The sequence below is a fragment of the Pteronotus mesoamericanus genome, unplaced genomic scaffold, assembly GCF_021234165.1.
Source record: "Pteronotus mesoamericanus isolate MK-2021 breed Mesoamerican mustached bat unplaced genomic scaffold, CSHL_Meso_final scaffold_167, whole genome shotgun sequence".
NCBI lineage: Eukaryota > Metazoa > Chordata > Mammalia > Chiroptera > Mormoopidae > Pteronotus > Pteronotus mesoamericanus.
In genome coordinates this window covers 3,713,384-3,727,632 of record NW_026555308.1, presented here as the reverse complement: position 1 = coordinate 3,727,632, position 14,249 = coordinate 3,713,384, and the positions used below count along the sequence as shown (strand labels likewise).

General features: G+C 42.2%; 2 protein-coding genes across 6 annotated transcripts in view; one reads left to right on the top strand and one right to left on the bottom strand.

Annotated features, from left to right (window-relative positions):
- Positions 1-3,098, bottom strand: part of UBN1 (ubinuclein 1) — a 63,072-nt gene extending 59,974 nt beyond the window's left edge. For 3 of the 4 annotated variants that reach the window (XM_054589549.1, XM_054589551.1, XM_054589548.1), the window contains exons 1-2: positions 2,390-3,098; positions 1,187-1,289 (exon numbers count right to left, since the gene is read on the bottom strand). Coding sequence is in view for 1 of the 4 variants with exons in the window: in XM_054589548.1 (XP_054445523.1) it covers positions 1,187-1,289 (103 nt within the window). In the remaining 3 variants the exon portion in view is untranslated. Of the gene's footprint in view, positions 1-1,186; positions 1,290-2,389 lie in introns of those variants that run through there. The other variant, XM_054589552.1, reaches the window with a different exon arrangement.
- A 159-nt stretch (positions 3,099-3,257) lies between these two features.
- GLYR1 (glyoxylate reductase 1 homolog) overlaps positions 3,258-14,249 on the top strand; it is a 37,905-nt gene continuing 26,913 nt past the window's right edge. Inside the window, exons 1-4 of one of the 2 annotated variants that reach the window (XM_054589543.1) lie at positions 3,258-3,356; positions 4,385-4,421; positions 5,293-5,372; positions 13,814-13,952. In XM_054589543.1, the coding sequence (XP_054445518.1) occupies positions 3,319-3,356; positions 4,385-4,421; positions 5,293-5,372; positions 13,814-13,952 (294 nt within the window). In that variant the 5' untranslated portion in view covers positions 3,258-3,318. The remainder of the gene's footprint in view (positions 3,357-4,384; positions 4,422-5,292; positions 5,373-13,813; positions 13,953-14,249) is intronic. The other variant, XM_054589544.1, reaches the window with a different exon arrangement.

The following is a 14,249-nucleotide window of genomic DNA, read 5'->3' as shown; positions in this document are numbered from 1 at the left end:
CCCGACTGTTTATTATTTAAGACCAATATTAAAATCATTTTGATAAGTTCCCCCCAAAAAGCTCACTGCATTTTGATTGTAAATGAATCATAAATATGAATTAATTCAGGAAGATTTATATATATTATATCCATATATATGGATACTTAAATAGTACATGCAATATTCATTATTTCTACTATGCCCATAAAATTGTGATCTATGAAATCAGACAAGAAAATAAAATATCTAAAAATAGAGAGTTAATATAATTCCAATTAGGCAACAAAGTCATTAGCAACAGAACAGGCTGGTGGTACAGAAGACCATAGTGCACTAAGATGTTAAAAGAAATTCCTCTAAAAAATACTTTCAAGGCCCACAGGACATTTGTGATGCACTGAGTTGTGGAAATAAATTTAAGTTGAAGGTTGAAGCTTAAAAGTTCCCCACTGATACGAGCAGGCAAAGTCTCACTATAAGGGAATCTGCAAGTTAACTGATGGGATGCAGGAAGGTCATCCCACAAGTGGCAACTAATTTAAAAAATGTAACCTTATCCTGACCCAAATTTTAGACATTGTAACTTTAGTCTACCTAGACGGTAAAACTGCTTCTCTTAGTTACTTAAGTGATTTTGCAGGCCTGAGAGGATGGTAAAACCGATTTTCTTACTTACCTGACTTTGCAGGCCTGAGAAGTTAGAGATAGGAGATTAGAATAAAATAAATCAAACCTACAGCATGTTAACATTTAGAATTTGCATTTTTATAGTCATGGTTTTGCTTGTTACTAAGTCATTTGAAATATTTGAGAGTCAGACGTTAATCTGAAATCCTTAAGAAAATATAGTAAGTATGAAAGTGTATGTTTATTTAAAAGAACCTTACATTCATATATTTGACTTACAAGACTTAAATCCTTGGAAAGATTTTACTATTAGGTTTATAAGTTTTCACAGTTTTAGAAGTTTGAAGTATTTGAGAAAAGAAGCATTAAAACTTTAAATGCAATTTAAAATACTTAAGGAAATTTAACTTTGTAAAAAGAGCTCATTGGTTAGGTAAATCTAATCTGTTAAACTGGTGTCTTAATTGAAGCTTTGCAGCTGAAGTATTTTGTTTTTTATAGACTTTAAAATTTGTAATAAAATAAGATTTATAGGTAAAATGTATAGTCTTAAGAAAAGCTACTTATACAAGCATACCTCGGAGATATTGAGGGTTCAGTTCCAGACTACCACAGTACAGCGAGCCATAATCTTTTTGCTGGTGGAGGGTCTTGCCTTCAATTTGTAAAAAACGCAACATCTGTGAAGGGCAATAAAACAAGGTATGCTTGTACTCACCTCTACTGAGTTAAACCTTATTCTAAGTAAAAACACAAAATTCTGTGTACTCTACAAAAAAATCCATCTTAAAAACCTTCAATTGATATTATCCAAGCCTCCTTTTGTCATCTCAGGTTATTCCCAAGAATGACGTATTTTTTTTTTTGCTATACATCCTCATAATTCTGTTCTCAAACTGGTTATTGGTGAAATATAGAAAAACAATTTTTTCTGGCTGATTTTGTAATTAGTCTCTTTACTGAACTCATTTATTTTAATGGCTTTCCTCTTTTTTCCAAAATAGGCTATCTGGTCATACACAGAAATGAGAATTTTGCCTTCTTTCTGAAAAATTATGTTTATTTTTGTTTCATATCTTATTGCATTGGCTAGAATATCCAAGATAATATTAAACAATATATTGTTTGCCATGTTCCTGACTCTAATGGGAATGCCTCTAGGCTCCGTGCGATGTTAACTTAAAATTCATAATTTTTATCAAGTCATTAATATCTCCTTCAATTCCTCCAAAATTAAGAGTTTTAAAATTAGAAACGTATGTTGAATTTTATGAAATTATTTCATGGAATTATAAATATGCTTTAAATTATCGTTCTGTCTTTAAAACAAAAAGTAAATGGCAGTTCCTATAACTGACAGTACTTTAGGGAAACTGAATTACAATGAAAAACCACTCTTACACCGAAGTCTCCGTATTAAAAAAAAAAAAAAAAATCGCTTACAGGAGATGTGCGTGGGCCCGCCACCTCTACAAGCAGACAGCGACCCAAGAAAAGTCCGATTCTAAGTTAAGTCAACACTTGACTTAGAATCTTTGGAGTCTGCAACTGGGAATGGTACCTTTTGAAAATTTTAATTTTCTATCTGGAATTTGACGTTTGGGCTGTCGCTGTACTGCACTGTTCATAGTTCCTCATTCAACGGTTTAAGTTTTTACGTACTGAAACTACGCCTAGCACCTGCCTTGCTGCTGTCACAACAACCTGCTCCTAACTTCTCCAAAAGTGTCAAACTAGAACTCTGCCTACGGGAGAGCCCAGTCCCAACAAAGACACGCACCTTTGTCCCCGACGCAAAGCAGGCTACGGCCCCACGGGCCGCATTCGTCCCCCCGCGACCGTCCTCATGCCGGCCCGGGAGCCCGGGTTGCGGCGCTGCTAGCGGCCGGCCCCCGAGCCATGCCTCCCGGCGGGCGGCCGGCCTGAGCCGCGGCCCATGGCCGGGTCCCCGAGCGCCCGGGGGAGCCTCGCCAGCCGTGCCGCCTGCCGGCCCAGGAGGAAGTGAAGAGACGCCGGCTCCAAGTCGGTCTAACAAGTCGGGACCTCGGGGCGGGGTGCACTGACTCCCGGGGAGAACTTGCAGCGCAGCCAAGGGCTCGGGTTCCGAGCCGCTCCCCGAACGCAGCCGTTAGAAAGCGCGCTCCGCAGAACCGGGCCGCCACCCAGGCGTGGCCGCGTAGAGCCGACCGGGCAAGGGACCCCCGGCGCGGGTGGCGGCTGGCTTCCAGGCCTCGCCGAGGTCCGTCAGGGCAGCTGGCGGCGTGGGGACGCGACCAGCCCCGGGCCCGCGAGGGACTAACGGATGTAACGGAAACGCCGAGGTAAAAGGGACTAGAGGCCAGGGTCCGGAGACAGGGCGGGCCGCAGGGCCAGCTCTCTTGCGCGCTCGATTGGCAACTCAGTCGTCGTCGTCGTTGTCGCCGCCGCAGCCGCTGCCGCCGCCTCAGACCGCGGGTGCTTCGTTGTCACGAGCCAGAGGGAGGGGGAAGGAGCCCGGAATCTCGGGGCTCCGGCGCGCGGAGACCCGGGCGCCCTGGTCACGTGCCTCTCGCCCAGCCAATAACTCCCGGCGGGCGCGGTAACGTCAGAGCAGTGGCTAGGCGGATGACAGCCAGTCCCCATCACGTGGCAGGGTGCACTCCAATGGGCGGCGCCAGGGCGACCTAAGGTTCCCGGCGGCCTGTGCGTCGGTGGTGGTTGGGTGGTAAGATGGCGGCTGTGAGTCTGCGGCTCGGCGATTTGGTGTGGTGAGTTTAGGCGGCTAGGGCCAAGCGAGGTACGCCGGGGAACTCCTCCCCTGGGCGCGGAGTTCGCGGCCAGCCCAGGAGCTGCTTTTCTGTGCGCTCCAGGCTGCTGAGAAGGCGAGATGATGTGCCGACGCTGGAAACTACGCCGGGCGGAAGGGGCAGCCTTGCTTGGAGGGACTGAGTCCGAGGGTGGCTGTGATGGGCCCCGCTCTGATGCGCGAGGCCGCCCGGGAGAGAGCTAAGCTCCAGGCCAGGCTCCGGCGGCTATTGTGAAGGGCGTCCCCGGCGTCGGCCGCGGACGCCGTTCCCTCTGGGTCTCGCTGGGGTTCCCGGGAAAGCGGGAGAGCCGTGAAGCCCGCGGGGCCATCTCGCTCGGACAAGCCCGTTAAAACCCGCGCGTTGCGATGAAACCGACCTGTGCGGGCGCCTCTGCCGGGGCTATCGAAACCGGACTGAAGGCGCTGCTCCGTGAAGAAATGGAGAGGACACTTCTCCTTTAGGCTTGGCAATGACCAGTGTCTTCTTGGGTACCTCTCGTAGTCTGCTTCTGTGTCCCAGACAACCGCCTGCACCAAGATTGACGGTCGCCGCCTCCCTCGAGCTACGTAGCTTGTTTCTTGACCCAGAGGAAGGCTTCCATTAGTATTTGGCAAAGCTGGCTGGTCTTGCGGTGAATTAAAACAGACTGTATAAGGGGAGTCTGTATTCACTGAGCAAACTGTTCCCCGTCCCCATCACGGGGAGAGGCTCTGGACAAGGGACTCTTGGTGGTTGTTTTGGATCCCTTGTTACCAGAAGAATGCACATACCTCCTGTACCTACGTATACAATTTTGCATTCCATTTATGAGGGCTTTGGGCTTGTTGAGTCCATCCATGGAAGCCAGATTAAGAATTTTTGGCCGGCTTTTGTTCTGGCACTTGAGGGTGCAAGTGGAGATTAGAGGGGGGGAAATTGCATATTGAGTGGTTTGAAGGTGGTGGGCAGGCTTTTCCAGGGCATATGCTGACTCTCTGTGTTTTTTCTAGGGGGAAACTCGGCCGGTATCCTCCTTGGCCAGGAAAGGTGAGTGTCTTGCTACTAAACTGAAGGAAGACACCTGGAGTTGGGTTTGAAGAAGTGAAGAATGTAAGATGCATTACCTTCAGTTTCCAGCATTGAATTAAACTATGCCTATGTAAATAATGCTCAGAATTTTTTCCCTAGTTATCAGTTTGTTTAGAAAAGGCAATGTAATATACACCAGGTCATTTAATCTGCAGTAATTGCTTATTTCTTGATTCAGAGATGGTTTTGGTGGAGTCTTTTATGCTTGGAAATCAGTTCTAACTTAAATTTAGCTTCATACTTAAGTCTAACAAAAGGAGAAGAAAATAAATTCTCCAGGAAGAGCGAAATCTAAATGTAGGTTAGTGAAAAGTCAAAGTATTTTTGTCCCAACTCAGTTTAAATCTTCTTTCCATGTTACCATATGTGCCGCTCTAGTGAGTCTTTGCAGAAGTTGGCATTTCAAATTTTGCATGAGACGATCCATCATAGCTTTCCAAATGTTCTGTTTTTATATCTTGCTAGGAGCCCAAGATATACACTGTCTCTTTGCAGTATGGCATTTTCAGTGCCTCAGTTGTCTTTCGATGCCATTATAACACGTCTGAACTTTTCCTGCATTAAAGTATTTTTAAAAGTGTCCTTTGCATTTCTCCAGTGATAACAGGGTTACTTTGGGGGAGAATGATGTTGGTCTTAGCTTTAATTTCTTTTAAAACAGCCATTTCAGTAAAATTGTGTCTGTTGAACACTGTGCTACATGTTAGATATAGGGAAATTCTGTAGAGATGTGCCAAGTCTAGGCCCTGCATCTTTAAGACATTCCTTCATTTTTCTCTTACCAACTTCAAGTTGTAGAAAAAATCTTTTTTTCCCTTTTATTCCCCAGATTGTTAATCCACCCAAGGATTTGAAAAAACCGCGTGGAAAGAAATGCTTCTTCGTGAAGTTTTTTGGAACAGAGGATCAGTGAGTAGTGCTCATCAAGACTTTAGCTTTCCCTTTGGTTAGGCGTTGCCCTGAGTCTGAGCTGCTTTGAGAATATCCTAGGAACCCTAGTTCAGTCTTAGACTATAAGGACGGTAAATCATTCTGGCCTCATACCTAAGCAAAAGGTGCTATTCTTACAGAAATTGTCCTGGGCTAATAACAATGTCATTCAGGTGAGAACCAGGGCTCACCACCTTCTAAATATAGTAATCACATTGAGATAGTTCCTCACATATCTTCATCCAGTTCCGTAGACTGGCCACATTTGGTTGATATTTAATGGCTGTTTATCACTGTGGCTCATGCATGAGGTATACAGTGAAAATTAAACTATTATTTATCTTAATGAAAATAATTTTTTAATCTGCTTTCTTTTGTAGACTAAACGACTCGCTCTAAATATCTAACAGTAAAGCACTTTAACCAGACCTTAGAGTTGAAGTGAGAGCCATTAATTTGAGATTCTTTGATAGGCCATATAAGTGATCACAGTGAGGGGAAGAATGTGTACTTGCTTGAGTGATTTGTTTAGCTTTCTCATCATTACATCAAGTTGATTATCTAGGTCTAGCTAGATGGTTTTATTTCTTTAAGTAGTTGTATTTCTGTTTATGATTCTTACAGGAAAATATAATTTTGGGTTAGGAAAATGTGACTTTTCTGATAATTTAATACTAATGATTAAAATACACATTTCTAGAAAGTAATAAATGATATTATGCAGGAAAATCTCTTATAAACAGTGTTCCTCATTCACTCGGGAGTTTATTTGTCACAGTGCTTACTCATCCTGGTTTAGAGTTTTCCTGGCATCATACAGATACACCAATATACCCAGCCCGAGTCCTCTGTTACAAACAAACTTAACAGCCTTTTGATGGTGATATTTCAAAGGGGTCAGTCATTATCCTGAAACTGTGAGAGCCAGAGACACTCTGAAAAAGGGAATGTTCTGGTATGCCATGGATTCATCAGAAAAATTGTCCTGATGCATAAAACAAGTACTTATTGTACAACTATACTCCACATTGCTTGACACGGAAGGGAACTTGCCAGGAAAGCGAATGTTGCAGTGCCCATCTCCCAGGAACTCAGGTGACACAGACAGAAACATTTGAGATGAGATTAAGTGCAGAATGAGTAATACAGGTAATTACTATATAGAAATCAGTGGAGAATAGCCAGGTCAGGGGCTGATATAAAAGATAGAATTTGAATCAGATTCTGGGGTTGGATAGAATTTGTATAGGCAGGAACAGTAAGGGTATTGCAAGGAGTGGGGATACTATAAACATCTTGGCTTTGAGTTGGATGTACGAGCAGAGAGAGGCTCCCTGCCTATGGCAAAGAACTTTTGCTTAGGAATAACAAGAGGCAATATGGTTGGCCTAACTTGTGTTCTTCTTTGTTTAGCTAATTCCAGTATGAAAGAAAAATGGGAACTCATAGAAAGTGGGAACTTAATCAGATGATAGCAGGCTTGAAAGTTATTGTGTCTTTATAATTTTTTTTGAGGTCTGAAAGGTTAGAAAAATAAAGTATATTCTCTGTGTATAAGAAATACTACATATAGGACACAGAAAATTGGAGTTGAATGAATTTCCATGCTCAACCAGGCAATCAGGTGAAGCCAATGAAAAAGAAGTACTTAACACAAAAGCAACCTAAATGGTTTCAGTGGTGGGCGTAATGTGATTTCTTACTAAAGTTTTTTGAGGAGTTTCATAGCAAGTGGATACAGGGAAACGGATTTAATATTTTTAAGCCTTTTAAACTTCTTGATAAAGTTGCACATAAAAAGCTATTTAAAAATTAAGTCACTGCAGGACTAACATGTAATCTTTTTGTGGCTAAGCAGTTGACTGAGTGAAAGGAAACAAAGGGTAAGGATCTACATAATTTCTCCGAAGGGAGGAGGGTTCTTAGTGATCAGTGTTAAGGCGGATTTTATTTAGTGTTTTTATATTATATATGGGTGAAATCTCCAGATTGTTGGGTGGCAGTGAATTACTTTGGGGAAAGAGCTCTGGATTTGTTACCAGCCTAACATGCATTCATATACTGTTCCAGTTTTACCTACTCTGATTTGGGCAAGCTCTTGCACCTTTCTAGGACTGTGCATCCTTATAAACATGTGAGAATAATACTCCAACCTTATAATTATTAAGAAGTAGCATCACTAATTTATAGTGTGGTTTGGTATACAGCAGATGTTTAACAAACATTAAGTTAGGGTATAGATCTGTTGGCAGAGAAAAAACCGGTAAGAAGCAGTTGGCTTTCAGTAGGGAAAATGTGAGACACAGACTCTGCCCGTGAGAGAGAATGTGTGTTTGAAAAGAAAGGCACCTGAAAGTTGGAGATTCCTAAGGATGTCAGCATGTCTTCTCTTTTGATCAAAAAGTCTTTAAACACAAATACAATACATTGTTTCACCTTTTTTCACTTTTTCTTATTTTTACATCCTTCCCCCTTTATGTAAAAACTATACTGTGCATTTCCAACAGTACTGTGTACAATCCATTCCATGCTCCCAGAAGAATCTGGTAGAGGAGCTAGTCAAGATCTGGAAAGGGGACAAAGGCAGGTGAAAGAGTAGGAGTAATGAAAGAGAAAAAGCAAAGGCTGAAAAAAGTATAATCCAAATTGATGAAATAATAAATGGCCTTACGGAGGTAAACACTGACTTGTTCATAAACTCCCAGACGTTTCGACAAGTAGCACCGTGAGTAGAATAAATGTTGTGTGACTATGTTTAGGACATATATAATGATTACAATAGAAACATTTAAGAGGTAGTTTAGACAGAATTCAAGTGGACTTTTCAGGGATGAGAACTACTTTGTGAAGGGCAAAGCCGTAAGTGGCTAAAGAAGCAGCTGGACTCTACCTCAGCTTTAATACTTTTTTTTAAGAGTTATATTTATTTATTTTTAGAGAGGGAGGAGGGGAGAGAGAAGGAGAAGGAGGGAAACATTGAAGTGTGAGAGAGACATCAATCAGTTGCCTCTCACATGCCCCCAACTGGGGACCTAGCCTGCAACCCAGGGCAAACCCAGGCACATGCCCTGCCTGGAAATTGAACCAGAGACCTTCGATTTGCAGGCCAGCATTCAGTCCACTGAGCCACACCAGTCAGGGTCCATCTTTAATACTTCACATGCCCTTGGCACATCCTAGAGTAGGGGCTTGTCTGGTAATTAGGCTCTGACCTTAGTGAACAGGGTCTGACCCAGTGGGGCTCTTCCTGAGCTCCTAAAGAACGTAAGATTCAGTCACAGGTGTTCACTTTCAAAATTGACATGCTACTTAATAGAGAAATTATGTACAGATAGGGTTTTTATATTAGCAGGGAACTTTATTGAAGAGTAAAAGGAGTAGCTCCTTAAGATAAATGATTTTGCCCTGGCTGGTGTGGCTCAGTGGATTGAGTGCTGACCTGCAAACCAAAAGGTTGCCAGTTCAATTCCCAGTCAGGGCACATGCCTGGGTTGCAGATCAGGTCCCTGGTTGGGGGCGTGCAAAAGGCAACAGGTTGGTGTATCTCTCACACATCCATGTTTCTCTCCCTCTCTTTCTCCCTCCCTTCCCCTTTCTCTGAAAACAATAAAACCTTTAAAAAAATTATTTCATTCTTTTAGAAACCTGAGCTCAGAGTTTAAAATTTGGTCAATGACTGCAGGTGACAGAATAGAGGCAGTTCATTTAATTTATAGATGCTCAAAACCACCAGGAACAGGCCTGGCTGGCCTGGCCAGGTGGCTCAGTTGGTTGGTGCATCATCCCACACACCAAAAAAGGTTGCAGGTTCAGTCCCCAGTCAGGGCATGTGCGGGAGGCAACCCATCAATCTCTCTCTTCCCCCACTCTCCTTCCCTGTCTCTAAAACAGTAAACATATCCTCAGGTGAGGATTGAAAATAAAAAAGTAAATACCACCAGAAACAAACCAGTTCAGAGAATACTTCAGGCAAACAGTGATAGACATAGAAACTGAGAAGCAGGAGATTTGTCGATTTTAAGTCATAAGATGTCAGCCTGAGGTACTTTTACATCAAGACAGATAGTAGGCGGGACAGGCTGGGTGTGAGGTGTCTGAATTTTACATCAAGACAGACTGTAGGTGGGACAGGCTGGGTGTGAGGTGTCTGAATGAGTACTAAAGTAACTTCTAGAAAAATCTGTGGCTCGTAGCATAACAGATTGGAACCATCTGAGCATCCCTTTTTCTTTTCACCTGGCAATGGATTGACCCACTTTCCCCACATCTGACGCCATGTAATAGTTGGAGAATTGAGCCAAGTGGATAGTGAGGACCACTGCTCTGGACTTTCAGACTGAACCAGCAGTGTGCTTCTGCCAGGGACAGACAGTAGCTATCATAGCACTGAGTAGATTCTCCTCTCCCAGCACCAGCAGCACCAGCCATCCTGCAGGTGACTCCTTTGGTGATGGAGGCAGTGGACTCCAGGAGTGGATGTCATGCACCAGAATTACAGAAATTGGCACAAAAAGAAGCAGCTGGCTGCGTTGGTGTAGACAGCAGCTTGAAAGCCTCATCCAGCATTTGGGAATGTTTTCGAGTTTTGGGAACAAAATCTATATCTTAATCTGCAAGTCTTTGTTGACATCTGTATGGTAATCATTGCTTGCAATTAACCAAGGAATCCTAAATTATTTTCTTTGTGGTTTCTTGGTGGTTTTGGTTTTTGGGTGTCTTGATTTCTGAGTGGCTTAGACTTGGACCTCTAACACCTCAGTAATACTTGCCTTTTTCAGTGGTTTGGGGTGGGGGACCTTAGAAATTATTACTAAGTACTACTCACCAATTCCACATGGAGAAGTGAACCCAATTTCTGACCCTGTTCTTGTCCTCACATTTGGACTATGCTTGCATGTGTTCATTCTCTCTCCCACGCAGATCATTGTGTTTGTGTGAAGTCTGAGACACATAAGCAAGGGTGTTTGAGATTATTCATAGAATGCTGTCTTTAATATGATAGCAGCATAGTATGATTTTAATTTAAGGGGAAAGCAGGTCAGAATTATGGACGTTTTTGAAAATGTGAGGTTTTTAAATTCTTTTTGAGTGAAGTGGGTAATCTGAGGTTGGCTAAGTGGAAGGTGTATATTCACAAATGAAAAGACTTTGTAGGAAGTGTATCAGAATACCAGGGTAAATTAGCTGCTCTTGACCATGCTATACAGGTGCAGATAAACCTGCAGGCACACAGTAGCTACCCACCTGAGCAAACCTTATAAACAAGGAAGTAATGGGGAAAACCCTCTGGGCAGTCAGAATAGTCCTTGTTCTACAGCAGACATCTTTATTGTTGATTTGATGTTTTTTAAAGATAATACATGTTTATAGTTCCCCATGGAAAACTCAAGCTATAAACTATGAAAGAGTTCCATTCATCTCTGTCCCTCAGCCACCCAGTTCCCTGCCCACTTCCATCCAGTATTTCTTAGGGCGTAGCCCTCTAGAAATATTATGTGTATAATCAAAAAGTTACCTGTTCCTTTTTCCTCATTTTTACACAAGTGGTAACACACTATATACACTGCTCTGCATCTTGCTTTTTTTTTCCCCCGTAGCTGAATATCTTAAGGGACCTTCCATTTCATTCTTTGTGATGACCTCACTGATTGTTAGTTACTTTGGTTTCAGGCGTTTACTTCTACAAACAATATGTAATTAACTTTCTTGTACATAAAAGCAAAGGGACTACTTCAGACACCACTTGACTAAGCTTGATTTTTCTGACGCCCAGCCTACAGCAAGTTGGGCGGAAAACGTCCACCTCTCTCTAGTCATTGGGAGAATGACGTGAGGGAAATCACAAGTTACAACTATATCAAGAAAAGAAACAGCAGTCACTAAAAAAAATATACAAACAGCAACAACCACTAAAAGCCACTAAAGCCTTACAACATTTAACCCAGAGTCATCCTGAATGTGCCTAGAAGGCATCATTTACCCTGTAATTATTTATTGAGCACCAGTTGCATGCCAGGCCTGCCTGATGAGCCTCAATGAATAGGAGAGTGGTGCATTATTGAAGCTCCTGCTAAAAAGCATACCATCTTTAAGGAAACAGAGAGGGCTTTGCAATACTATAGCTATTAGAGAAAAAAATTCAGACAGCCATAGGGATTTCAGTTTGGTTTGCTTTCAAGAAGTAATTATCCTGGGGTAATTACTGGCTTTTTATTTATTGGTTTTTTTATTTATTAGTTTTTTTGTTTTTATTTTAAAGGGATAGAGGACAGGAGAGAGAGAGAGAAACATCTCTTCTTTGTTCTACTTTTTTATGCATTCATTGGTTGATTCTTGTGTGTGCCCTGACCAGGGATTGAACTTGCAACCTTGGCTTATCAGGAGAACGCTCTTAACTAACTGAGCTACCTGGCCAGAGCTATTTATTGTTTTTCTGATGTGACAGAAGTCTTCTCCAAAAACAGATTGAGTTCTTAAGTAGATTAACATTTCTTACATGTATCCTTCTGAAGTCATACTATTGTTTTAAAGTTATTTAGCAAACCATTTTCACTTTTCAAAGATTATCGTAGAGGAAAGTTTCATTTTAGTATCTAAAATGCCAGTCTTCGAGTTAAATGGAATTTTGACTGGACTGTTTGCCTGGCAGAAATCAATAAAATGCTTCAGTGAAAACTGGCATGGGTTTATTGGTGCTTCCTGCCCAGATATCCTTCCACTAATTGGGGGGATGAGGTAGAGTAGGAGTTTGGATTCTTATAGTGTGTTGTCCCATCTCAAGGGTAGCCTTGCCATTGATCTCATACTGGAACTTGTGCAGGTTTCAGCTTCTGACTGAAGTTCAGAAAAGGAAGAGGCCTGTCTTGAGGACCATGGCTCTTTAAGCTTATGCTGATACTTGTGTCATATTTGAGCCACCAGTTAGGATGACAGCTTAACTTGCTTTTCAGGGTGTGTCTGGCTTTGTATCTGATTGCTCTGATGGTCTGTCCCTAGAAACACTATATATGCAAGGAAAGGCAAGAGGGTCAGTTCAATGGTGTACTTGCCAGACAATGTGAGGTTGAAATTTAATTCCAGTGTGCCTCCGTATAGATTGGACCCATTGGCTCTCTAGTGTCAAATTTCAAACTTTAAAATGAATTGGTCATGAAAAACGTACCTGCCTCCACCATCCAGTGGAAGCTGAATGCAGTGAGAACAGCGTCTGAGTCCCCATTTGTCGTCCATGTTGCAAGTTTTGTTTACCCATGGATAACATTCTTAGTCCCGGTTTGTTCTCACGTTTGCAGGCGATGGCCCCCAGGCTGTTGTGTTTGTCACAACACTCACTTAAAGCACAGATGTCTGTTGGTGGGTTGGTAGCACTATTTTTATGTACAGATGTTAGCACTTTTACTATTATCATTGGATATTCTCTAGCTTTCTCGAACAGAAAGCCCAGGTTAGTGATAGCCCAGTTCCTATATCCTTAACCTGACCCACTTTTTCAGAAGGTTATACTATGAAACCTGTGAGTGTTACAAGATAAGACCTATAAATCGTTACCTTGCTAAGCCTATAAAATTCTCTCCTTTATACTGGGAAACTGAATATCATTTAGGGAAACCACAAAAAGTCAGCTGGCACAGATTTGTTCAGATAAGTATGATCAGTCAGATATTGCAGAGGCGAAAATTGAGGGGGTTTTTCACTTTCATGTGTTATGTACTGACGGTAGGAATTAAAAATTAAATATCAGAAGAGTATGTTTTTCTACCTTTAGTCACAAGCAGAATCTTGTTTTTAAAGACCTCCCTTGTGACTGCAGCCCTTGTTCCAAGCCATGTGTCACATGTTTTATGTGTTCTAGTAGCCATGGATACAATCATTTATGAACTAATATAGGCTCTACAGCTGCAAATATCTGTAAGAGCAGAAGGTTTTAGTTGTTGCAGTTCTTTAGCCCTCATAGTATCCCTGATTCTGAGTTGATTGACAAGTCATCAATATGGTTTAGGTTGTTGCTGGGCGGCAATGCCTCCAGGTGCCCTGGGATCCATGTGCAGAGCGCCTATACTGTGTGGTGAGAATGGGAGAGCACCTCCAGGTTTTCCCTGTCCTGAGCAAGTAGCATGGTGTGTGTGGTTCAGCGTGGGAGGCTGGTGAATAGGAGTGGAAATAACCTGTGACACAGTGATTTCATTTGGAGGATATTCTGATTTTTGCTTGTTGTTCTGCTTGGCTTTTTTGGTCCAAAAAAAACACACTTTTAGGCTCAAGGGTTTGGAGTGGTAGCATGTTTTTTAAAAAAGGCAGGCTTGTTTCAAAGTCCAATTACAACAAATGGATATTTGCATTGCATTTTGCCAGGGTGAGATCTTTGATACTTTCTGGCAGAGTCAGTGTGGATCATACCCTTTCTTTGTGTTTTCTGCTAGTGCCTGGATCAAAGTGGAACAGCTAAAGCCATATCATGCGCATAAGGAGGAAATGATAAAGATTAACAAGGGAAAACGATTCCAGCAAGCTGTCGATGCTGTGGAAGAGTTCCTCAGGAGAGCCAAAGGGAAAGACCAGGTGAGAGACTCCATGATTCTTGCTTTATGCCAATGCCAGACCAGTTATTTTTGTGTAGTAACTAATAGATTAAATATAACCCAAACTCAAAACTCTATTCTTACAAAATGCCAGTAGAGAGAGTGCCACTTCATTTCTGAGGTATCAGTGTTTTGGTAATCAGCTTGAAACTCTGTGTTGCAGCTGACCTTTCTGGAATAGATTCCTACTCTTAGAAAAGTCACTTGGACCCAGGAGAAGTATCTGAGTACAGCATAGGTCATTTCTCCTTTTATAGGTCAGAGATTAGGAGCGCAG